Source organism: Ooceraea biroi, chromosome 7, assembly GCF_003672135.1.
Source record: "Ooceraea biroi isolate clonal line C1 chromosome 7, Obir_v5.4, whole genome shotgun sequence".
Taxonomy (NCBI): domain Eukaryota; kingdom Metazoa; phylum Arthropoda; class Insecta; order Hymenoptera; family Formicidae; genus Ooceraea; species Ooceraea biroi.
The window spans coordinates 10752086-10778990 of NC_039512.1; the positions used below are offsets into that span (position 1 = coordinate 10752086).

The 26905-nt window shown below is 36.0% G+C and overlaps 2 protein-coding genes across 3 annotated transcripts in view; one reads left to right on the plus strand and one right to left on the minus strand.

Annotated features, from left to right (window-relative positions):
• The window catches only part of LOC105279884 (neuroligin-4, Y-linked), a 143577-nt gene extending 132946 nt beyond the window's left edge, over window positions 1-10631 (plus strand). Inside the window, exons 4-11 of the mRNA XM_011339987.2 lie at window positions 1574-1689; window positions 4665-4897; window positions 5503-5715; window positions 6059-6197; window positions 8750-8901; window positions 8988-9106; window positions 9313-9443; window positions 9565-10631. Of these exons, the coding sequence (XP_011338289.1) occupies window positions 1574-1689; window positions 4665-4897; window positions 5503-5715; window positions 6059-6197; window positions 8750-8901; window positions 8988-9106; window positions 9313-9443; window positions 9565-10146 (1685 nt within the window). The 3' untranslated portion in view covers window positions 10147-10631. The remainder of the gene's footprint in view (window positions 1-1573; window positions 1690-4664; window positions 4898-5502; window positions 5716-6058; window positions 6198-8749; window positions 8902-8987; window positions 9107-9312; window positions 9444-9564) is intronic.
• Window positions 10632-15725: 5094 nt separating this feature from the next.
• LOC105279883 (ras-related protein Rab6) lies at window positions 15726-26822 on the minus strand. 2 transcript variants are annotated; one of them, XM_011339985.3, is made up of 6 exons: window positions 26557-26821; window positions 25815-25873; window positions 23695-23854; window positions 22914-23119; window positions 22741-22807; window positions 15726-18615 (listed from the first exon to the last, which is right to left on the minus strand). In XM_011339985.3, the coding sequence occupies exons 1-6, from the start codon at window positions 26624-26626 to the stop codon at window positions 18542-18544; spliced, it is 636 nt and encodes a 211-aa protein (XP_011338287.1). In that variant the 5' UTR covers window positions 26627-26821; the 3' UTR covers window positions 15726-18541. The 2 variants fall into 2 exon arrangements, with proteins under 2 accessions (XP_011338287.1, XP_011338288.1); XM_011339986.3 differs by lacking the exon at window positions 15726-18615 and adding an exon at window positions 19877-22203 and having other exon boundaries at window positions 26557-26822.
• Window positions 26823-26905: the final 83 nt, after the last annotated feature.

Consider the following 26905-nt stretch of genomic DNA (forward strand, 5'->3'; position numbering starts at 1 on the left):
TATACGCGAAAGGAGATTTTTACAATTTTTGACTCGACATTGTATATGTATGTTGAGATATGTATACCGCATACGTTGTAGCTTCCATGATAGCGTCTTGTCTCTTCGAAGTATCAAGATTAACGACTCGCAAGATTGGGATTAAGCGGCTTATCCCAGGGTCTTCTGTATTAAATAATAGACGACGAAGATGTAACATCGTGTTCCGCCGTCCTACCGTCTTAATTCTCAACCTGCAGACGCTGCAGACTATGCACACTCTTCTCTATTCATCTCTCACGTGATGTCCAATTTCGCGACGTGCGATGAGAAAATTAATCACTAATAAGCTCTCGTCGAAGGCCAGCTATCTTTGGTTGTCAGAATTATTATATATTTTAATTAGGTTCACAGAATATTATTCTGTTATGATGTTACGTTTTATTATTATTATTATACAAGTTTCTGTTATTTTTCGCAACATGTATAAATTCTTAATTAAATGAAAGTAACGAATCTCCTGACAATCTTTGAAAATATAATTAGAAAATTATATTTATTTAATTAATCAACTATCTTCTTGTTTCACTCTTACATAATAACAATGACAAAGAAAGCTGGAAGTTGCGCAAATGTAGCAGCAAGTTTCGCGTTATAATATCAAATTCGCACTTTTAATGAATATCACAATAATGAATGTGGAACTTAATTAAATTTAATTTTAACATTTTTCGCTAAAAGGAATAATTAAGCCACTAATTTTCTCTATATAATTTTTGTAATATTAGAGATAAAGTAGATTTCATTTTGGAGGTGTTTTAGACGTACGTTCGGCACATCTTGCTTTCCGTCCTTAAAACGGAAATCGTTAAATAAAGTCGTAGTGAGAGTCGTTGATTGGAAATAAATCTATCGAGCGGTCGAGATGAGTATTCGTTACTATGCATTGAAACTCGAATTGTGTTTCGTTTACTCAGGTAATACCATAGTTCCGTTGGCGGAGGGAATCGACCCCGAAATCATCTCGAAATTCAATTCAGCGTCGCGATATATAATCTCTTCCCGCGTGAACAAAACACTTTTGCATTACGGGATATGATTTGCGAAGCTCGAGATAAAGCGTCGCGCCTTTTCCAGAGAAGCGTGACAAAAGAATCTCACGTGAGGATTTCGGAATCTCATTTTGAACGCAATGATTTCAAGATATAGGATTTTTATGATGCAGGGCGTTTCCAGGAACCAGTACGTAGGACATGTAAAGATCATGACGTAACAAAACCGTGTGAAATAATTTTATTGGACACGATTTGGGATCGATACACCTTAAAACGTACCATAATGATTTTAAAATATTATAATAATATTAATTGAAATATTAAACTACTAAATATCAGAATAATAACTACTGACTATAATCACATGTGTGTTACAGAACGCAGAAATCTTAAATTTTTGTTAGTGAAAATAAAACATGCAACTTGCACATTCTCATTCTTTGTAATGCAAAAATTAATTTTAGACAGGGTTTAAGACTCAAAACGACCCTCACGAAATGCACTATAGTAATTCAGTATTAAAGGCATCTCGGTTACAGGTCTACTGTTTCATCGGGGCGTCCTGATGTCGGGCAGTGCACTTTCACCCTGGGCGTTGGTGAGAGGCGCCGCCAATTACGCCATGCAGGTCGCCAAACACCTAAATTGTTCGTCGGTGAGTATCAGCAAACATGTCCCCCCGATCCTATCCAAAATTATCCCGCGCGTCAGTCTGAAATGCCATTAAACCTTCCATGGCTGTCTTTCTTCCTGGTCTCAAAAATGATGGTACCCTTAATTACCAATGTGGGTGTCAGTGAAACGGATATTTAAGCTAATACGTCATATCTATTACGGTAATCTTATAAAATGATATTTTCCATTTCCATTTACTTGAAAAAGAAAAGCGTTCATATTAAATTTGGCAAACGTGTCGGATTAAGGAAGTGTCAAAGTGTGAAAACATGAAGGAAAAAATTCGAGCGAGAAAATTCAAGCTTTCCATTCTCAAAACCAGGTGCAACTTTACGAGACAGTGCGAACGCGTTGCATTCGAACGCCAACGCCGCGGATACGTTTCGTTTATTTCAGTTTACACGGCTATCGATTTTCGGAGCATCGGATCGGCGGGGCACGTACCTGTTATATTTCATTCCACCGGTATTCTCCGCGTGTTAATTCTTATTCGCACGTTTTCGAGCGCGGCTCGTGTAATTCACAATAACGCCGATCGTCGTCGGTGAAATGACCGCGTAAAAGCGGGATGACATAAATTAAAATATCAAATGCGCAAATGGCCGTGCAGCAGTGTTTTTACAGCGTTAATTACGCAATACCAATTATGTTAACGGCGCGTTTCAATTAAGCTAATATACACCCGAGACATACATCGGCCCCAGTAGGCGAGTGCGCGCGCACTCCTAATAAAAGGGATACTAAATTTCACAAATTGCAAATTGGGCGATGCAAATTTGCCGTAAATATAGTACGCTTGAAACAGCGCAAACCAAACTATTTCATCGGAATTCTTTTAATTAACTTAAGTAGCTTGTTTCATCGCGATTTTTATTACCCAAATCACCCAAAATCTTATTAAACACATTCATTAAAATAATTTCAAAATTTGGAAATGAGTTTTTACTTAATTATCGTGGAGATTTTTTGTATTTTTTCTTTTTTTCTCTTTGCTCTCTTTGTCTCTTTTATTGTCCTCTTCTTCTGATAGCACACTGTATATGATAGCAAGAGCGTCGTGAAAAATATGTTGTTCTCGGTTGACGGTTATTTTATTGAAGACGAATTACGTACTTGGCCCAGTTTATAACCGCGGATCCGCCATGACGTCTTCTTTATTGAAATTGATATGCAGCGCTGTAAATTCGACGGTGACGATACCTCCTCGAAAACCCTGATATCTATAACCCCGGGCATCGTGCATTCCCACCCGTCAAAAATAACCCAATAAAAGATAACCTGGTTTCATCGGTGTTTTTCCAATTCGAACTTTCCCCGCGTCTCCCGCGGATATATCGAGGAACGCGGTATGGGGCGGCGGGAACGTAGGAATAAAATTGATTTCCGCTACAAGTCCGCTGATTCGTGCAGCATAATATAATCCCTGCGTCGATTCCCATTTTACGCGCCGCCATTTCTTCGCAGGGCACTTTCGGGAACATCGGAAAACAATCGATTCTTGATCACCGCTTAATCGTTACTGTTAATCACGTATCGCAAATCAGAGTCTTTTACACTCGACGGAGAGTATTTCTTTTTAAATGTCAATCGGAAAAAGAGGAACAGGCGAAAGTAACGATCCAGTTCTTTTTTAGCATCAGTTCACGATGATCTCACAGAATTTGCTTTCCATTGCGCTTTTTTTCTAGAAATTTTTAACATCTTTCGGTACTTTTCATCTTCGAGTATTTCCCTCAGTAGCTGCTCCTCGAAATCCCGCCGATTCCCCGTTCGAGCGGAAAGTTCATCCTTAAACGACGCCTTCGTCACCTCCGCGTGATAACAAGTTCCCTTATTTTCCCCCAAGAAAATTTTCCGGATCTTTTCTCTTTTCTCTTTTTTTCCTCTCCCTCCCTTTTTATGCGCAATAAACCGTGCTCAACGCACGGAATAACTCATGTGGCAAATCGTCTCGAACATAGCGGAAGGCGTTCCGGAGTTAACGCATTTCGCGCACTCGCGCGCGCGGCGGTGCGCGGGATCGTGTCGGGAAAAGGGTCTCGACATTTTCCGGTGGCATTTCCCGGAGAGCATATAGCGTCGGAACGAACCAGCGCCTTAACGAGGCTACTATACTCCCCGCCCTGGCAAGGTAAACAAGATTTTCGTGCGTCGCTCAGCGGAATCCCCGGCAGCAGCAGTCCGGATCGTCCGCGCCCGACTGGACCAAAGGCCCGTGTGTGTTACGATTCACGTCGAATTCGCATCAATTCCGCTGTGAACGCAAATGAATTGCTTTAGCACCAGTAATCGTCTTTGGAAATCCAGCATCCAACGCAGACGGCGGCTAGCCGCAATCGAATGTCGAATCGGCCGCTGACGAAACGGGGGTGCACGAGTCCTCCCCTCCGGCAAATTGCCGGCGCGCACGTGGACAAGGGCTGTTGCCCTCCGCGACGCGAATGGCGAACGGTTTTGATTGTGTTCACTTTAGCTCGATGAAATTACTTAGCGCGCTTGCGTCAAGAGAATTACCGTAGCTCCCCGGAGTACTGTATCACTTATTTCACGACTGGCGCATCTGTTATTAACGACGTACATGTGATTAAATATCTGTGATTTATGAATGCGAAGTCCTTTCTCCTCCTTATCTTCTTACCTTATCTTTTCTTGCTTATCCTTTATCCTTGTCACTGCATACAGCACATCTCTTCAATTTGCGATCTTTATAATTTCAAGTATTTCTTCCAACCCGACACTTTTACTTAAAACGTTACTAGGCAGTTTTAGTTGCTCTTTTTTCTCCTCTATTAATTATTCCACAAGAAGAAGAGTATGCGCCTCTTGATATTCAAGGGATTAAAGGCATTGCTGAAATTTGATGACTTTTTTCCTGATCATACAATACAAAAAAAAAGGAGAGACAATGATAGAGGATTTCGATCCCTCTCATGAATATGCTTTGCTTTGTCACAGATGGCGGGCGATCCTCAGGCCCTGCTAAAGTGCCTAAGGGATGTGTCCTTGAACGATTTGATGTCGGTGCCTGTTAAAGGACTGGAGTTCGCGCCAGCTTTTGGCCCTAGCATAGACGGCGTCGTGATCGATCCTGGCGATCCCGATGATCAAGACTATACCTTGCAAGTCGACACGATCAATACGCTCAACAACATTCTCCTGAGGAAAGATGTCGTAGCGAAACTGTCGAGGTACCCACCGGCTCTTCCTTTTGATCGTTTTGATCTTTATAACGAGATTTGATCTTTACACGAGATCAAGTCCCGGGACAAGAGAAGATAAATAGCACGGAAAACAATAGCTGAGTTCTGCAAGAACGCCGCGAGGAAAATAAAGTAGAATCGCGTCCTGCGCGCAGCGTACAGAATCACTTTTTTTTTATTTCTACTGAAAAATATGGGGAATTTCGCGTAAACTGGAAAAACACGAGAATTCTTGGGAAATATCCGATGAAACAATCCAATGTCTCAGAATTCTAAGACCTCACATGCGGACCGCCACCACAGTTATCTATATGTGCATTGCCAACTTTTTTCAATTTTTTGGAGCTCTCCAGCTCCATTCTGATGAATATTCCATAACAGCTGATATCACGTAAACAAGAGTGTAATTCCTCAAGAATCGCGAGATTTTAAAATCGTGGCACTAGGAACGAAATTTCTCGTACACCGGAAATTTCTCTCGTGCAAAACTCGTACGCCTAAAATAGCTTTATAGATCGTGAAGTCGTTAATATTTCATGAAATTTCTGTTATCCTTTCAAGTGTATGTGAAGGAAGGCTCTTGAATTTTGCAGGTACGATCTGATGGTGGGTGTTGTTCGCTCGGAGGCGTATTTTTCGTTAACTGCCGACGATGCTCAGTACGGAATCGAGGCTGACAGGAGGATGAAGATCCTGCGCGAATTCGTGCGGAATACGTACACGTATCATCAGCCAGAGATCCTGGCAACCATAATAAACGAGTATACGGATTGGGAGCGACCTGTGCAGCATCCCGTTAATATTAGGTAGAGTCTGCAAAAACTTTTATTGAGAATAAATCGCAGATAAACATGTCTTTTTCCATTTTAAATTTTCGTTAATTATTATTATAGTTATTAAATACTATTATTAATTTGTTAAATATATCATTTTTCCTTTTTACTTTCTTAAAATTTTATACATTTCTTTGGAATACTTAAAATTTCTTCTGTTAATATTAAATATAATTGCTTGTATAAATATATGTAGGATAACATTTGCTTTTTGTAACTGTGGTCATACCTATTCAAATCTATTTTCAGCTCAAGTTTGAAAGACGTTTGAAATACATTACGAAAACCACAAAAGAGATTATCTATCTTATTCCAGAGACGAGACCTTGGAAGCCTTAGGAGACGCGAATACGGTCGCTCCGGCAACCAGAACTGCGGATCTTCACAGCCAATCTCACAGGAACTCTTATCTGTACGTCTTCGACTATCAAACGAAATTCGGAGACTATCCTCAGGTATGTGATCAGCCATGAAGAGAAAAATATCTCTTATCTAACTAGAATAAAATAGTTTGGCAATATCTAGAGATGTCAGTAAACATCAAATTGAGAATAGAAAATATGTAAAAAAAAGATTCTGTTATATAACATCTGAAAGAGATGCTTTGATACAATTTTAATGCTATGTTAATGGAAATTTAATCAATCTGCGAAATATTTTAAATATACGTATATTTACGTAAATATTAATATTCTTAATATTATGATCATTATGAACATTATAAATATTCTTAATGCATTTAATTGAAAGTTAAACTTTATAAAACTTGGAAAATGCGCATTAATCTTGTACAATAAATAATTATCTTTATGGAACTTAAAGATATATGTAAAGAAAATACTCATATCTGTTATGCACCCTCTTATTTGCTTAATTAAAGTTTTATTTATTTACTCATCCATTTCATTACATCGTTATTTACTTTTTACATCATTTTACTTGGTTTATTTATTTAATTTCCTTGCTGCCTATATCACATGATACGGGAGCAAGGATTCGCCGGAAACTCGGCAACATGGCGGTAGTTCTGGCTTATATCTGATTTCGGAAACTTACGAGCGGCGTACGGTCCCTTTCCCTTTAGCTACTCCTAGTTTGGAACTTCGAATGAATTTCGGTGGCGCAATTATTAATACCACATATATTAGCAATACGCCACCTCGCCCTCCTTCCCTCCGGCCCTCTTCTCCCGGAGGACGTCTAACAAGAAGCGGATATGTGGTGGGAAATTCGAAAACTGCGTCGCGACGATGCGATCAGTTATTACTGCTACGGAATTTCCTAATATATCTCGACAGATGCTTTACGCTCGCGCCATATTACAGATAAACCTTTAACCACATTTTAGTTATCTAAACATCCTATATACACGCGCTATGCATGGTGCAAGCATACGAATGCAAAAGAAAGGCGCGATTTAAGGAATATAATTTAAAGATTATAAAAATCAGAAATGTTTTGGAAGATACACATGGGAGTGCAATTCTTTTTCAAAGACTTTTCCGAATTGCTCAAGAAGAAAGGGAAGGATATAAAACTTTCTGAATAAATTATCGCCCGCGTATTTATCTTAAATTGAGTATTTGTCGTAAATTGAGAAAACAAGATCGCATTGGGAAGGTGCGTCAGAGAAAGGGGACGAGAAATTTAAAATTCCACGTTCACCTCACACCTACCCTGCACGCGCGTACTTTTTTCTTCTCACCCGAAATCGTCATTTCTGCCGGCACCTTTATACCTTACACCCGGTGCATTTTGCATGCGAATATCGTCTGGCACCTCGACCTAGCGATCACCGTTGGCGTCACCGACGAAATGAAAGTGCATTAAACGTTCAACGCGCGGCGGGGTGTTCACCCCCCGGCGCCTCGTCTCGTGCCGCGAAGTCAACGAAGAATAAGGATCGCGCGTAAATGCTGCAACGAACTTATTGCGTCTGCATGATTGCACCCGGCAAAATGTTTCGGTTGCACTCACGAAACATTCGCCTCGCGGCGATGTCTTTTTTCTTATTCGCAATCGTACAAGGTGAATTTGTGCAACTCGACATGTCGAGGCGCTTTTAATCAATTCGCTGCGTCGGGAAATTTATTTTCGCGCGATCAAATTGAGCAGTAGTGTTAATGATGTGATATATTAATATACATTAACTCACCAAATCTATCGTGATCCGAAATGTAATTATTTACTTATTAATGATTGAATCATAATCGGCGATGATTATTTAGCGATTGTCAGCATTATTTATTCACTATGATGATGATGAGTCATGTAATTGTAATTATCAGCCATTAATGCAGCAATTATTATCTTGATCTCATTTTATCTGATCCCGAAATGACCTGAGGAACTATTATAAAAGGTTCTACACTAAGCGAAAACTCGGTCCGGCTGTTCCACGAGAACAGACATAGTGGATAATTCGAATTTTTGTGAGGACGCGAACTCCACGCTTGAGCTCGTTAAAATGCGCGCGCGTACGCCGTACGAGTTTGCAACATTGGCCGAGGTATTTTTACAATTTCAACGTGAAACGATGATGGGCACGACTCCCCAGCAGATTCCACAAGCGCTTTCGTATGATCGAGCGTGAAAGAGGGTGCTGCGGCGACGGAAAAATTCTTTTGAATTCCGCGATCAGTCAGTTCTGTCCAGCCCTCGCCTCTGCCCTCGCCACAATGTCCTCGTCGATTTCTTCACCCCCAACGAGCCACTCGATTGAGACTTTAAACGCGGAATCTCAGAACAATTTCAAACCGACCGAAATTTTCCATCTGGCATTCCAAGATTAAAAATCTGTATTTAAATTTATTATTATTATTATTATTATTACTTTATAGTGGACAAAAGTAGAGATAGAGATAAGGAAAACAAAAAGATAAAATATGCCAGAATTTTTATATTTATTTGTACCTTTATTTTTAATTTTACGCCTATTTATGTATGATTTTATGTTTTTACTTATATTAATTAACAATGCGATAATCACCATTAATTATTATTACAGAGGCCGGGTTGCATTCATGGGGAGGAGCTGCCATATTTTTTCGGAGCACCCCTAGTCGGTGGTTTGTCTCATTGGCCAAAGAACTATACCAGAGCTGAGATAGCGCTCTCCGAGAGCGTGATACTCTATCTAACAAACTTTGCACGCACCGGGTAAGTCGTGAAAAAAGCATCTCGCAGAGCGCTCATAAAATAAAAACTTGGCCGGGTCGTTACTAACGATCGCTCTCTGTCATCAGGAATCCGAACGAGGGCACTCCCGATCCTGGTGCTTTCGGTTCCAGGCCGGAAAGGACCAAGTTCAAGAATATCGATTGGACCGCCTATGAGGCCGTCCATAAGAAATATCTTAGCATAGGTGAGGGTGCTTTTGTATTCATTTATTCTTGAGAATTTTATCCTTAAGTTACATTTTTCGCTCGGCTATTTATTTTCTCCTTTGCAAGAGATTTTGACATCGCAAAATAAAATATTTATTTTGTACTTTCACATGTCTTTAGTGAAATTCCTTATTTATGTATAAAAATAAAATGGTAATATTAATTCTCCGTGTGCACTTTATAGAGATCAAGTCGAAGTTGAAGAACCACTACAGGGCACATCGTCTCTCTTTCTGGCTGAACCTGGTGCCTGACCTACATAAACCCGGCTCGGATGACGTTCCTAGATCGCATCACCTCCTCGACGCCGAACAGGTATAACAATCTCATTAAAGAAATAATTACTAATCAACTACGCAGTTATATGAAATGTAGAAAAATGAAAAGGTTCACCTGATCAAGTTCACACAAATTCAAATAGAGGTTTATTCTCCAGGTACCACCTAGGTTCATCCAAAGGCTGCCAACAACCGCGAGGACCACCACGTTGGAGGTGACCTCCATGGAGAAATCCTCGTCTAACGTGTCAACGGCTGTTCCCAGCGAATTGGCGTTCGAGGATACCACAGCGCAACCCGAGGACGGCTTCGCGGCGTACTCGACCGCCCTGAGCGTGACGATCGCGATCGGCTGCAGCTTGCTGATCCTGAACGTGCTGATCTTCGCCGGGGTGTATTACCAGCGCGACAAGAGCAACCACCAGCACCAGGGCTGCTCGAAGAAGCGTCAGGAGAACGGCCAGATGCCAAACAACATTTGCGGCGAGTTGGAGACCAAGACTGTCGAGCGCCATCACATCCAGCACATACCGCCACCGGAGTTCGCCGATCTCCAGAACAATACCTGCCACGTGCCTATGCCGCCCCCACCGCCGAAGAACACGAAGCCTGGCAAGCCCGGCCAGAACCTCATTATCAGCCCCAATCAACTCCAGCAGGAGAGCCTAGCGATGAGCGGCGCCGGGACCCTGAAGAAGGGTCACAATCATCCCCAGGTCATGGAGGAGCTGAGGGTCTGACTTTAGGAGCCTCCGCGGCCGCCCAAGTAACAGGCCGCGAGTAGATTATGCTCCTGAAATCACCAGGACGCTCAGAGAGCGTCTCGAGATAACGTTCTCTGTAGACAATCTGGCCGTGAATGTGTCATCAAAATCCAAGAAGATCCATTTCACCACGCAAGATATCACCACGCAGCTAGATATCGAACTTTATCTGACAAAGAGACCTTCAGATCAGGCTTCTGAAAATATTGAGAATCCGAAGAAAGCACTGCGCGAGAAGTAACGTTCTTCATTATCGGTCTGATCGTGACCTTGTGGCATTGGAACTTCGAAGAAGGAACGACGAGGATTCTGAAACGAAGTCTACAGTCAAAACGGGAAACCACTTCGGAACTATGTTTTCCGTGACACTTGACAGCGAATGACTTCTTTCGGAGCAATTGTGACATTGTTGATAGATAGGAAGTGTCAATGGACGATGGTGCATGGGAGGAAAGTCTGTTGTTAAACGATAAGTACGTGAGGCAAAGGTGTGGCCGGGATTTCCGATGCTGGAAGCCAAGTTGTTGCGGACCTCGTGATGCGAGGTCGACAACCGGAATAAATCGGGGGTCCAATTGTGGGACACGTTGCTTCCGTTCGCTACGTCCCTCTGTTAATGGGAACGTCATACTGTTACCGTTTTCTACCTTTCGATTTTGCGACCAACTGCCGAGATCATCTAGTCTTCGACGGATAGGCGAATCTACGTTAACTAGGACTCTTCACTTCCGAGATGAGGACTTTGGAACGAACTTCCAAAGAGTGATTCCAAAAATTTTCAAAGTACCCGAGCAACATTCATTTTCACTAATATAATGCGAGGTGTTTAATTGATTTTCGCATTTCTCTTACATGTTTCTCAATATTTGTGTTCATTTATTTTATTGCATTTTGTTTTGTTCTTTGTTTTAATATATTTTATTTATAATCTTTTTAATTTTCTTATGTTTTTTATTATAATTTATTTGCACATTTCAAAGTTTTTACAATTATTAAAAATTTCTTTTATATATTTCTGATTCTACTTACTTTTTAAAATTTTGTATATATCTCCTCTTTTTCTCTATATCAAAACTTATTAATATTATTTTGATAAATTTTTATTGTTTCATCTTTCGTTTTATTTTATTTTATCTTTTTATTGTTTTAACTTATGTTTTATTTTCGTTTCGTTTTGTTTTATTTTACTGTCTTTCCACATAATATAGACTGAAGGTTCGAATCGATTTGAGTCGTACCGATACTGTCCTCGTTCTTCCGAGTGATGATGATAATGAGAGATTCAAGTCGCTGCCACAATTTATTTCTATAAAGTCGATCGTTCAATTGCTCAATCAAACTCTTAGTTAACCCTTTCCTTCTCAATGACCTGCTACATCTTTACTTCTTAAATAACTCTGTCTCTAATTTTGTTATCGCGCAGCTTTTTCGATATAACAAACGTATCAATTTCCTCAAATTATATCACAACGACATGATGGTAATTTTTTGCAAATTAAAAGATAATATAAAAGTTTGCAAAATAAAACTGATACTTTTCTGAGAATGAGAGGGTTAAGCGAGCGATCGCGCATCAATCGAACAATTTTTTTACAATAAAGATAAAGAAAGATCGTATGATCGAACGATACTCAACATTATACTGCCAAACGATCGCCAATTAAGGAAATATTGGGAATCGTTGAATTAAAAATTGTAATTAGTCAGAATTCCAAGATGAAAAGCTGCTGCGATATTAAAAACCATGTCGTTTTTAATCATTCAATGATTTACAAAAATAGAGCAACTGCAAATTTATCTCATTTTATTCAACTTAACTGATGTTTGACATATATATTTTTAAAAGAGTACTTTTATGTGAGACAGACATTTTGACAAAAGTTAATTATATTAATACGATTACAGGACATTTTTAAAAACGGTTATTATTATTAAAATAATTGCTTTCGATTTTATTTCATTAAGTATCGTGATTTTATTAACTTCATCAATTTCATATCATGTTATTTAATTTTATCTTGAAAATCATAAAATTATAAAAAGAAAGAAGATTAAATTTGGAGTTGTACTATTTTTAAGGAATTGACAAAGGTTTTTTGAAACTCTGGGCGGCGACAGACTGCGGAAGGGATTTTCGAGTGCGATTTCTCTCGACTGTAAATAAAAATTAATTAATTAAGCTTAAGTCTGTCGCTGATGTTGTTAAGAGAAGGGCACCGAAAAGCTCCGATTGTAATAATATTGCACGTCGACAAGAGAAACGGTATGTCAGCGTAGTCGGAAGCACTGGACGTAATTTTAAATTTGTATATAATTGACATTATAATAAACTATATAATAAACTATCAATTAGTTAACCTAATCTGTCCCATATCTTACCAATCCACAAGCAGATCAAGATAATATAAACAATGCTCAATTCATTAGAAATAGATTCTTTAAAAATAAATTAAATATAAAATATAAAAACGTTCATCGTCACGATAGTCACCGGTGATCGTCACAATATAAATGAAAAGTTCAATCACCGGTGACTGACATGTAATAAATGTGGTAAAACACGTAAATAATATTATAACAGGTAATTACATTTGCAAAATATTGACTGTTTAATAGTAATAAAAAAAACGTAACGGACAAAGTGCGTTTGTATACAGGGTGAAGCACCTAAAACAGGCCACCTCAATATCTCGGCTGTTATTGGTGATAGAAAAAAATGTGTCAGACCAAACTTGCATGGTTTCGAGGGACACATAATTTGTTCTAAATAGTTTTTTATTAGGTGGACGCTTAGAGGTCATATGAAAGTCAACTTCGTTTTTTTAAATGGTATGATATGTTTTTTTACGTACCATCTAGTAGAGCGTTTGAAGATGCGCACATTGATCTACGGGTCAAAATCATTCAAGGTCACTGAAGGCCAACTGCAAGGGAAAATAATTTACTTTATATTGTCTAGAGTTCTCTGCTATTAAAAATACTATAAACTCAGAAATGAAAAAGTTCTAGCCCTTAGAAATTTTTTTGCCTCACCCTGTATAACTTAATATTGTTATTGATTAAAATTATGGAGAAACGATTGCATCAACAATGAATCTTAATAATTCAAGTGGTGTGAACGAAAAGTTAATTAAATTATGTGTGTAGTAAATCTGTTAAATGCAAATTTAAAAAAGGCTTACATATCTATATTTTTTCAGATTTTTCTATATTTGCATTCTCAATTAATATATAATAATAATAAAAGTTTTAAGGAGTTATATCAATAACTTAATAACTAAGTTTAAATTAAAATGTCTTAAGATTGTAGATAGGAAGAAAGAGAAAGAGACGAAGGGAGTAAATGCTTGCACTCTTTGAATGAACATAAAACTTTATTCGCTCGTTCGTTGAAGCTCTACGATTTAAATATATTCGCGACACACATGTTATGACAAGTTTGCAAAACTTCATTCGCGGACCTCGATTCGAACTAACACGAGGCTCCATCTAAGACACAAGGTACAAAAAGATGGGGTTGGTTCCTCTGCCTTTGACAAACGAACTCTACGATCAGAGATGCGCTTAGTTTGCTTCTAGTGGCAGTTAAAAGCAAATGCTTCCATTCGTTTTTCCTTAAAAAAATTCAAGATCTGGTAATGCAGAGATAATTTTTTTCAAATAAAACTGTTACAATGTATAAATTAAATAAGAAAGTCACAGAATTGTAAATAATATCTTTTATACGTAATCAATTTTATAGTAACTCCACATATAATTAATACTGTAGTTCACATTAATAATATATGCTATATATTGAATAAATAACATTAAAAATTATAGAAATAAATTAACATTCATTTTACAATATAACATAACGTAGAAATGTACGTTTACATTTGAACCTAATTATTTTATCGTCCGTTATCGTTAATTGCAAATGAACTGCACTGTTTCACATGGTTCTCTTAATTGGCAAAAGCGTACAGCTGATCTTAACAGGTAGATGTGCATAATGCGGTACAAAGAACAAAAAAGGTTCAACGTTACGTGCCTCCATGCGGTATCACCATCAGCAATTTTAGTTTCTCTGATCGCGGTTCGTTGCACGAACAAGAGCGATTTTGTCCGCGCAAGAGACTTGCTATCATGTTCCCTAATCGTTTACAATAAGACGGTACAATCTGTGTATGCACTGGCCACAACTACGTAGCACGAAGCTGAAACGATAATCCACCATTGCTACTGGACTAAGACCCTTGTCTCACGCTACAGCAAACAAGAAACAATAGCAAAACGACCGGTCCACTCTTCGCCCGACATAACCACTCCTATAACAAAGTTTCATCTCGACATATTTATTTATATTTATATACCTTTTTGTAGTATATATATTTATATATGCGTAATAAGTCGTAAATGCACTTGAGGCTCCGGTCTAGCCGGAACGTTCGTTTTCAATTGTCATCTCGATTTAATTAGCCTAATTACAGCTAACTGTCGCTATCAAACCACTTTCGGTACCGCATTAAGTGTTAAATTATAATATCGATGCCGAATATGCTAATATTAATATCAAATAACAATATACTACACACATCTTATTAATATAAAGTAATAGAAAATTAATACGTTGCACAATAATACAAAAATAATTCTTTAATCTATTAACGAAAAGAAGTAATTAGTTAATATCTCATAATTTTGTAAAGTAATAGTTAATTTTAAAAAATATCAAGCTATTCTCGTGCAAAATACATTAAATTGCACAAATAAAGAATTAATAAAATATAATTAATACTTTCTGTTATTACATATAAAAATTGATTATTATGTTTATTACATAAAAAGCAATCACCGTCAGTTGATAGGAATTAATTAATGAACAATTGAGCTGCTGCCCAATTCTCCGCTACACGACGATCATTTCGACTAGATCGGCATACTTCGGTTTACTTATTAGTTACATCACGAGAAGAGCATTGCCCGCAATCTTCTTGGATCTATAGATCCTTTGATTGTTGGTCTCTATCGCACGAGGAATACATCGCTGTCTTTTTTTCAGCTAAACACGAGGAACACGCTATCCTATTTCTTACGAATTTCTATTCAACTGTTTACAAAAGTTGATGAATTTAACAATGTAATAGTTGAGATAAAGTAATGATATTTTTGTGATAAATCTTTTTCCGATTTATTGCAGTCTTGAATTATTGCGGGCAAACGTCTTCCTCTGCAAAATAAACGAGATACGAGTGCATCCGAGGGCGGATCCAATAAAAACCTTCACCTCTTCACCTTCCGGAGCCGTTGAGAAATTATGAAATACTTCCCTTCACTTCAAGCGCGGCTTATACCACAAAAAAATGAAGTTTTCGTCCGTAGATTGATTTAAAAATTGATTTAAAAGTTCTCGTTTCGTGAAACATGGCAAGTCAATAGTATTTTATTAAATAAAATTTGATAAATTCAATAAAATACACAAGTGGAAGCAAGTGGAAAATTAATCAACGTAACGTTACATGTCAATACGACAATTAATTTCGATGGTGAAGTGATTAATTAATTCGTGAACGTTGGGTCAGTATGTTATATTTGTGCTAAGAAATCAATATCACAGTAACATACAAATTTAACATACACATGATGAAGCTTCGCGTGAAAGTAATTAGCCTCTTTACATTTTTCTCTAAAATTCACTTGTAAGACCTGCTCGATCCGCCCTCGAACGCGCTGCTTTATAAAAGTGCTCGAAAAAAATCATCTCGCAGTACATACTCAATATTGCTGTGCGACACTGTCGAATTAACGCTACACGACACGTTATATACTGGGACTGACTAGAGAAACAGATTCAGCATCCATCCCTTCGCACTCATCCGGAAGTTTTTCAAGAAAAAGAGTCACACACATAATTGATTAATTTCTTTCATGAACTTTAATTATAAGTTTTTTACATTAACATAAAATTTTCTTTCATTAAAGTGTGTATACATGTATCTTAAGGCAAAGACCGTAAACGTAAAACTTTATTGAATTTAGTTGAAGTTTAGTTGATGAAGCTCTAAAAATAAAAAATATATAACGTATGAAAAAATAATAATATGCAATCTATCCACAAAGATGAAACGATATTCGAGTGCAAAGGGCTAGAGACGTTGCTAGGGCTTGTAGAGATTTTGCGTCAAGCACGGCTAATAATTGATTTATTTTCCCGACAAGCCTCGATTAATCATCTTCTAGAGAAACATTCGACGGGTGTTTGGCGTAACGTAGGTATCTCTTTCTTTGTACAAACGGCCAAACATCATAAGTACTCTCAATTTAACTAAATAATTTCAGAAGTTACCAAAGTAAGTAAAGTTCATTGAAAACCTAATTTAAATATAATTCGTATTTACATATATATACTTTACATTAAGTAATGCCTTAAATCTCGAATTGAGTTGCGTCTAAACTAATCGATTAGTTTCAGCTCTCTCTTTAAGTGTAATTAAATTAATTATTTAAGAATCTCCGTTTAATTACCCATGTAACTGTCAAATCTATCGTGAACTAATAACTTTCCCGACACTCTTTGACACGGTTTACGACTGTCACGTGTATGTAATATTTCCGAAACTGGATAGTTGCCATTCGATATTTAGGATATCACAAGAACAGTTCAGAAGGCAATTGCTTGCAATAAGAAAAAACACCACCGTGAGTGAGTTTGGTCGTTTGTGCGTACTTGCATGTCCTCCGTCGGGCTACAGACTTGAGTCTCGTTATCAAGTAGAGTCGCTTATTATCAAGAGATATCGAAAAACGTCTATAAAGATTCGTAATACATGGTACATTAGAAATATCCTCGAACGTACAACACCTCGCCGGTAAACGTGCTGTCTTTGAGAAACTCGCAAACTCATCGTAATTAGCTTAGTAGCGACTTAATTAATTAACTCCACCGTGGATGATGATTACTTTCAGTCACGTGCGTCCTTTTCCGTTTTTTTTTCTCTTCTTCTTTCGCGTTCCCTCACACGATCGAACTACCCTTCCGCAAGCTTCGGTGCTTGTGCGCGTTTAGTTACATACAGGATCTCCGAGCGAAGAGACAGTGTGTGCTTAAACTTGGAAGGATGTAGCAGTGATCTCCACTAACCGCAGGCCAAACGATAATTAACCCTTTTCGTACGGCGATCGATAAATCATTAATCGATTAATGCCCTTGAGATTTTTTCCGAAATGATCATCGAAAAGCTTTGCCACTCAAAAGACATTATCCTGCGCTACTCCAAAATTTATTGTTGCAAGAAAAAGTATGCAAAGCATTTTAAATTACCGCATTGTCTATTCTCTTCACTAATAAAATTAATTTTTAGATTAGTCAGATTTAGGACTCGATTTAAATTTAAGAAAAAAATATATATATATTACAATCTAAAATAAATATAACGTAAAAAATTGATATTAATTGAATGTTCTATCACATCCGAAAGTCCAAGTATAATTTAAAATCTTAAATCACCGCTGTAGATAAAGGGTTCTTGAATTAGAAAACACTCCTCGTAAATATGGTGATATGTAAGATTCATCAGAAGCCAAGAGATACTGCTTGAAAAGTGGTTGCGATCAAGAGAGAGAAACACTACTATAATAAAATTTGTCCCCTTAATCCTTTCGCACTGCAATCTATACGTTTTCAATATCACAGTAATAAATTTTATGTTATTAATAATGTTCAACGTATTTAATAATATATTTTTAATAATCAGTAATAATAAATAATCTATGATAATGTTAATATAATTATTGTTATAACTAGTTCTACAAATCAATACTTGAATGTTTAATTTTAACGCTCTCTGATAAAATACAACAAAATGCATATATTAAAGAATATATTAAACAATTATATAAATGTGTTATGATTACAACTAAAACTCTTTCTGGGAATTATTGATTAATATAAGACACATATAATCTTGTTTCATAATTTCGTTTTAGCGAAAGACATTTTCTTCCTTCGTAAAATATTAGTCGCGAAAGGATTAACTCCCTCAAGAGGGCTCGAAAGGGCAGAGGACTTGACGTGGATTTCACAGCTACCATCGTTTCAAGCTTAAACATGGAAATACCCCCTGACGGAGGGCGCGATCTCTTTTTTTATTCGCACGAAGCCGGCCCGAAAACAACACAAGTAGCTAGTATTAGATATCGCTCGAGTTCGTCTAGTAGCACTTGAAACGATACTTAGGGCCCGAGATCGGCGACGAACGGTCCCTGTTCCCTTAACGACGTCAGAAGAAGCCAGCAGCGTCTCGCAACGGTATGGTGATTCGTGTCGGGAGATTGACTGCAATTCTCTCTTTCTGTTCGCTTTCTCTTGGGGTACCGATGGCGAACCTCCCTAGCAGATGCAGCCGCTTTCGCCCTCCGACTCGGAGCCATTCTGCATCGGTGATTGATTCTGCAAGTCGACAGCTGCTTTTGTGTGTTAAGGCGTGTGCAAGTTTTAAACGTTGCGTTCTTAATAATTTTAGCTCGCTTTTCCCATCCTCGATGTTCCTCATGAAAAAGCAACTAGACCATGTTCCCTTTTCTTTAAAGAAAACAGAAATTGAATTTATACAGTTTAGTTAAATCGTGTGTCGAAAACTAATTCGCTTGAATTATCGTCCTATCTCGCGTCAACAGGAGGTAAACGTGTTTTCAAAGATTAAATCAATAGGCCGATGCTACTTTTGCAATTTGGCAATGTTATTGATCAGTAAATACATTATTGCACTTGGTAAATATTCTATTGATCTTAAACTTAATGCGTGTTGATGCTTCGATAAGACGTTACAATGAGCTTTTACAAAGCAGACAAGGTACATACAATGTAATCCTTATAATACCACAATTATTGACTGACGAGTTTTCTTTATCCTAGTATCGAAACTTTTGGTAATTTGGCTATCGATTTTACCGATAACTGTCGCTGCCAAATAGACGAGCCTGTATGTGATTAATTTTCTTTTTCAATTTCACTTTGATTAATGATCCTTCATGAGGACACAGATCTAATTTAATTACCGTATAATATCACGTTTTCAATTGTTACTTATCAAGGCTAAAAAAGGTGATAATTGAAAAGCGTATAAAAGTCCAAAAACGGGACGGAGAGTATTCTAAAGCTATTACGAGTATTGTAAAGCACAGTAGAGCGACAGAACGGAATAAAATCACAATAAATTACAGAGTTAATACAAAATTTAATTAAATATAATTACATTTAAAATAAAATTATAATCTGATGAGAAATTAATTTTGTCTCAAAATATTAAATTAAATTATTCATAAATAATGTTATATCGTTTACTAAGTTTAATTTTAATACCTTTCCATATTTGTTTTAAATTAAGGCTATATAATTTTATATAATTATCAAAAAATATTAAAATGATTAAAATATTAAAATACTAAAAATATATTATTTTTCTATAACTGTATATGTGTAAATTTAATAATTTCTCTGTCTTTATAATGCTTCATTATACTTTTGAGATTCAAGAAAAAGCGGCAAAATGAAAAATAGGTGAGTTAAACGAAGCAAAAAAATTAATTACAATATATTTTTAAAAAATTGTAAAGAAATATAAATTGAGATTTAAAAGAAAAATTATGTAAAGTGATAATGGAAATGATGGAAATAAGGAAAAATATAAAACAAAGGCTATGGATAAGAAATTAATATAAAAAATACTTGCAAAATTCTTCCTTTATGTTATGGTTAAATAAATTCATTACTTTAGTCTAGTTTAAATTGCTTTTTTACATAAATTAAAATATAATAACATAAATGGTCAAACAGGAAATTATAAAACAATTAACTTATTTGAAATCAGATTTTTTTTATATACAGTTTGAAGTTAGTTTAATGTATTGAATCTATGACAAAAAATTCTTTCATCTTCTTTTATAAATGAAATTTACGTCAATTCATGATGAACGCATCAAATAATAATAAAAATACATAAAATGATATTTCAGTGAAAGAAAATGCAATACTTCCATTGTCCGGGTAAATCCGGAAATGTAGATTGTTTAGTGTTATGTACTATATATTTTTAAAGTATGTTTGTAAAACAAAATAGCTGCTAATTAATTATCCACAAGTTTCGTAGAAAAATTTTTGTTGAACGACCTATACTCTTTTCCTGCCAGATTAATTCTTTATTAACTTTTTCTATAAATCTACGAATTATTAATATTTCTGTATATTAGAGTTTGCTCAGCAATAGTTAATACAATGAGTTTCGCCGTATTTATTTTCTTAATGCCAGATAAAGCGAGGATTTATATATTATTAATCACGAAGAGTTGATATTTATTATTCAATAATTTATAATTTGAAATTATTTCATGGACTGCATTTACGCAACGTATTCCAAAATTTATAATCTTCAAATCAATTCAAATTGTGTTAAACATTTATAAGTGCAAATGCAGTTATCTTCTTTATTTATCGCAAACATGTAAGATAATTAATTAATATCTCGTTGTTGAGAACTTTAATAAATAAAAACACGGAAAATGCAATATTTCTATACGATGTTCATCTGTTTAATGTGAATTTGAGCAACTATCAATGTATAGCTAATTGTATGCGTAAAAAAATAATATACGATATGAAACAATCGATATTAACAAGCGAAATAAACTTACATGAATCTTGAGACTTTAATAAAGGCTGTATTAACCCTTCTAGCTCCAATTTATGGTCTCTCTCAATTGGAAGAAAAATAAAATTTTAAAAATTAAATAAAACTACGTAAAATAAAATTAAAAATATTGCTTCTTTTATATGTGATAAATATACAGCATTGTTCAAAAATATCAAGCACTTTTAATTGATTGGAAAATAATTAAATTAAGCGGCTCAAAAAATTCTCGCGTATTATATAGTTATTTAAATAATTTTAATTATAATATTATTACTGTTAATTCGAATTATTTTTTCCGATTTCAAACATATTTGATAATTACAAATTTGATAAAATTTGATAAAATTTGCCGCTAATATTAATTTTATAGAAATTTATTAAAACTTGTTGCAATTTTCGGACATCATTTATTATCACAATAATAATTTAAAAACTTTTAAAATGCGGTTTGTTATAGCTTGAATTCAAAGGCCGATTAATTTCACTTTTCTCACAATCTATTAATAGTGTTTCATTATTTCGCCCAAGAGTGTGATTATGTGCCATATCAAGACCGAAAAGGTTAATGGCCCTAAGACCGGCTAATGTACGGAAACACGTCATTGTGTAAAAGCAGTCTTAAACTACTGTGTGAAACTATTTTTTTCCTCATTCTAGTAAGAATCATTGCTGCTCAGTGCGAATGATTTTCCACGAGTTCTGCTATCTCGCGAAAAACACAGGCCGAATGCAACTGATATATTCCAAAATTCTAAGTCAATAACTTATAAATTAACTTAGCTCAGTGTCTTATCTACCAATCAGGGCATCGAACGGAAACAGAATTATATGTTACTTTCTTCGAATGATTTCGAAGCAAAGCAAGAATTAATAAATTAATACTATTAATATTATTAATATATTATAATAATAATATACATTTTCTGAAGAAATTTCTAAGAGAATGCTTGTCCGATCTTGTTTTCCAAAGAAAATATGATCTCGATTAAATAATAACATATTAATAATATTACGAATATTACGCAATAATATTCTAATATAATGTATAATAATAATGTATGATAATATTAGCATAACATTATTCACTGACAATGTGCACCGAGGAAAATCAAGTAAAAAAAGCAAGTCTCTTAGAACTTTTCTTTGAAAATTGGTTTTTATTTTTCGAGAGAAGACCCTAAACCGCTCCGAAACAGTCCAAAGCGATCCGGACCTTATTCGGAGCTTATCCAAGGTCGCTCCCGATTTGATTCGATTCGATTCGATACCCTGCTACCGTACAGGCCGACGACGATTTAGCATGCACAACTGCTCTCCGAGGCTTTCAGTTCGATTGGTGTGTCCTTGAGCACTACCTCTTGCACTACAGATTAAAAAACTTATTAAGGAAAACACAAAAGTATAACGCAAACAAATGAAAAGTCCGACGGATCGCTAAATAAACCCAGTCGAAACCAAGAACGGGAAATCAGAAGAGATAGCGATCAGAAAAATGCGAGAAAACTTGTAGAAAACATGTCAGTACAGCTCTGAGATCTAATATTCTAAAAAAAGTTATTAAATGAAGTGTACAAGTTGATTTATATCGAGTATTTCGTGTCTGATATCCTGAAAAGAAGCACTTGAGATAGTTGCAGTGTTTAATGCTAATTAATTATAAAGCAAAAGAGAAGAGAAGAGAATAATAACAGATTTATGCGCGATACATATCGCTTCAGTTCGAGAGAAGGTAATGAAGAAGAAACGAGGAAGAAATCACGGATAATGGAATGTAATTTTCAAGGGATTGTATAATGGGAGTGATGGAAATTATATACAGGTGAAATGAGAAGGATCTCCGCGAACGTTCCTGCAAGTGCCATGCAAATTGCGTGCAGTAAGTATCTTACGCAAAGGATACTGTCTTCGGGGGGCTTGTTTTCGGTGGAGTCCATACCCGGCAGGGCCGCCGCCACTCTTCTAAACAGCTAAAATGATAATTGATGATAACGACAATGCTCTGCTCGCTTTTTCGCTGCTCGGAGAATTTCGTGGGAAAAATTAGGTAAAGCGAGAAAGAAGGGAAAATTCTACCTGTTTAACATTGTAGCCAGCCTTAGCACTAGTTTCGATGAACATCACATTTAGCTCCTTCGCTTTTCGCTCGCCCTCCTCCGTCGAAACTTGCCTCTTATCACTCAAATCTGTTTTATTGCCCACTAGCATAATTATCACATCACTTCCTCTTTCAGTCCGCACATCGTCTATCCACTTGGATGTTTGGTGAAACGAGTTGGCGTCTGACAAATGCATGATCTTAATTTCATTGTCCGCTTATCGCAGGCACCAGTAAAAGCGCTCGCCAGCAGCCAAGTTTATTCAAGCTGTATGCAATATTCGTTGGAAGAAAGAGGACCAATATTTAAAATTTACGACCTGATGATTAAGAGTCTCGATCGCTTTTCGCAGCCAAATAACTGTCATATGCGTAACAACAATGAAAATATAGTACACAATATCCAGAATTTTCTGTGAACTAAGTATTGACCATCTAAACAATATTCTTGACTATCAAAATTGTTATTAAAAGTGACAAGATTGTTAAAAATGCTACTAGCATACATTAAAAAAAAAAAACCATTTTGTAGAGAAATTTACGTTAAGCAATTTTGAAATGTATCACTCTCGTTATTTCTGACAAAAGCTTCGCAGATGGAAATGGCGAATGAGGACATTGACCCTTTTTCTTCCAAACTATAAATACGTTTTCCTCACTGGATTTCACTAGAAATGTGTCACAATACGAGAAGCAATTCGTGGCTGCTGGCGTATAGCTCTTTTTAGAACACCGTATCCTTATATACCGGATGCTTACTGGTAATATCGTAAACAACGACCGCGACTGTAGAGTCTCTGATATAACTGGGTATCAGAGAGCGGAACCGCTCCTGCCCCGCTGTGTCCCACAGCTGTAGTCTCACGGTTCTGTCCTCGAGATACATGGTTTTGCTTAAAAAGTCTATACCTATCGTAGCCTGCAACATACCGATGCATTATGACATTAAAATTTAATTAGTCAACTCTCTCGTCGCGCAAAACGCCGGAAGCGTAAAATTTAGGAAAATTAAAGGAAAAATTAAAACTGTACTTAAACATTAAAATTGCACTCTAATGCTAGAGGAATAATGGTAACTTAAATAGAAGGGAATAATGTATCGAACAAATCTTGGTAAATTTGTAATAAATAGTGTAAGTAATTAGGAGAGAATTGACACTAACAGAATAACATGTTTGACTCTAATTATATTATACTTACCTCATGCATAACGCTAAATTTTTCGACACTTGTAAAATTAATTAAACAATTACATTAAAGAGAACATTTAATATTTTATGATGATTAATGCAAATTTAAAAGATTATAAGATAAACAGAAATATCGTGCATGCGTGTATACATATACATATGCGATGTCACGATTAGCGTATTTTATTAAGAATGCGTCATACATGTAATGTGATATTATAAAAGTGCATATAAATAGTTTAGAGAAGTTAGTAGTATTACAAATCTGTCTTATACATTTTTTTATCTCTTTCGATTAGAAAAAGTCAATATCTCGATTCCCTATATTACCTCTCCTGCTAGCATTAGGTCATTCGTTTTACACTATCTGCACTTTCAAGATATTTAGAATAAAATTAAACATATATAAAATTCTATAAAACAATATGAAAAGAAAAACACAAAATGTAATGCGAAAAGCACAGTTACCACAAACGCAAAATAGAATTAGATAATAGAAATAAATCCAATTGCATTATCGATTAAAGAGCTTAATCGAGATAGGAATTGAAGTAAATCCAGGCCCATAATGTGTGCAAGTAATAGGTGAATAATTCAAATGTGTAACAAACCACCGAAGATTCGGCAACCACAATTGGATGAACATAGGAATTAAAAATTCATGATTACACTAGTATGGATAACAGCAATTGCAACATTAAAAAAGGAACAGCAGGGTGAATAAAAATCAAGCATTTTATTTGGTAAATGTAATTTATTATGCAGTGCAAAACTTGATGGAAGAATCGGGAATATAGAAATAATTTAAACATGATCACATGGAAGGAAACAAAACACACAAGTTATATTTTATTAAACTAAAATAAATAAAAAAGTTTTAATATGTATTCCTTTTTTAATCCTTTCTTAATATTTTTATTCCTTTTAAAATTTTTATACTAGGCATTATAAATTATAATACTCAACTGTCCATCAAGATGTTAATTTTAGATTAAAATAAATTGTGTATAATTTTATTTAAAAACTTGATTGATTATATTTGCAAAATATGCAATATATAAAATCACCGTTCTTTTCTTATTGAAACTATGTCAGTGGTGAAGGTTTATCATGCTATTGCATGACGGTTTGCAAGCAAACCTAATAGCCCCCATTACATACAAGACTTATCAATATTCAGAGTCAATTTTACTATTACTGCGAGTCGTCTGAATAAATGACAGTAAAACTTTAGCAATTATCAAAAATAATCTCTTACGTAAAAGTCTCTTTTGTAAAAGTATATTGTTTTTATGAAAGCTAATATTCCCAATACAATTCTACCGACTTCCGGAATATTCCGCAAGAATGAAACAACATTGAAATAAAAACACAATCTGTTAAAAAAATTTGTTAACTGTTAAAGAGTTAAATAAAAAATGTAATATAAATTTGCAAACTTAGATAAAATTTTATAAACATGTAAGTTATAACATAAAAGTTTAAAAATATGTATCTGTGATAGGTATTAATTCATTATCTTATAAAAAAGTATTTAAAGAATAGTATGTACAGAATAAACAATTTTCCATAACCAGCCTTACATGCACATTATGAAAAGTGATGCAGATAATTTATACCAGGCAACATCAACAACAAAAAATCTCACTTATTCAGCAATTAATAATTAACAAATAAAACTCTACATACCTGGTATGTGTTGTCAAAGCTGTCATACATAAACCGTGTAATAAGTGATGTCTTCCCGACTGCAATACAAAATTACATGCCATATTTATTTAAATAATTGGCTTCTTTAATAAGCTTTTGTCAAAACCTTAGCCTAAATTTTAATCTCATTTATTTAACGAATTTGCTTTTTTAATAAGTTCTTGTCAAACTTGGCCTGAATTTTAACCAATTCCAAATTTAAAAAATTCCAAAGTTCTAAAATTTTATTTCAATTAAAGTTATATCCACGTCATATTGTAATTTCCCATGAAAAATTGACGCGTTAGCAAGATCTATTCTTACATTGAACTTCGTTACTATTACATTACAACAAAAAGTGGCTGTGCATTTAACTAGAAAAGAATTCTATAATCGCCCGTCCACAAGAGGGCCATCTTAAACACCCGGCATCTGCTTTGCACTAACAACGAATGCAATTGCCAGAATGTTCCTTCCAAGAAAAGGAGCATAAAAGACGAAATAGTGCATTTAAGTGCTAAACGCGCGAGCAAGAGGAGCGCAGTTAACACGGCGACGCCGTGTCATCGTGGCGGTGGGGAATATTGATCCATAACCTAGAAGGCTATCAGCCGACGTCGGCAAGGGTTGTCGCCCCGACCGGGCCTGCTGGTCGAAGGACCCGGACCTCGCGGTAGCGAGTCCCCATCCCGGAAATCGACCCATTTTTGCGAAACGTTCGCGCACTCGTTGGAACACTCACCGCTCTGCTCGCCCAGGAAGACGAGCTTGAACTTGCGCAACGGGTTGCCGAAATCGCCCGAGGACGACATGTTTTGCTCGAATCGCCTGAACGGGTTCTTGGCAGTCCTGAAACCAGCGGTTTCGATAACAACACGGGTACTCGTCAACGCGCTCAACGGCCGCCACGCCGAGTCATTTAAGCGATCAGCTGCGCCGGCTGATTAAAGGCTCCGCTAGCTCTCCCTCGGACAATTCAGGGCCGACAGCTTGACAGCTCGCGACGCTCGCTTGGATGCCACTCCTTGCTGCGAGGCGGCCACGTTTAACTGGGAAATGACGTCGTGACTAGGAAATGAAGTCATGAGGAA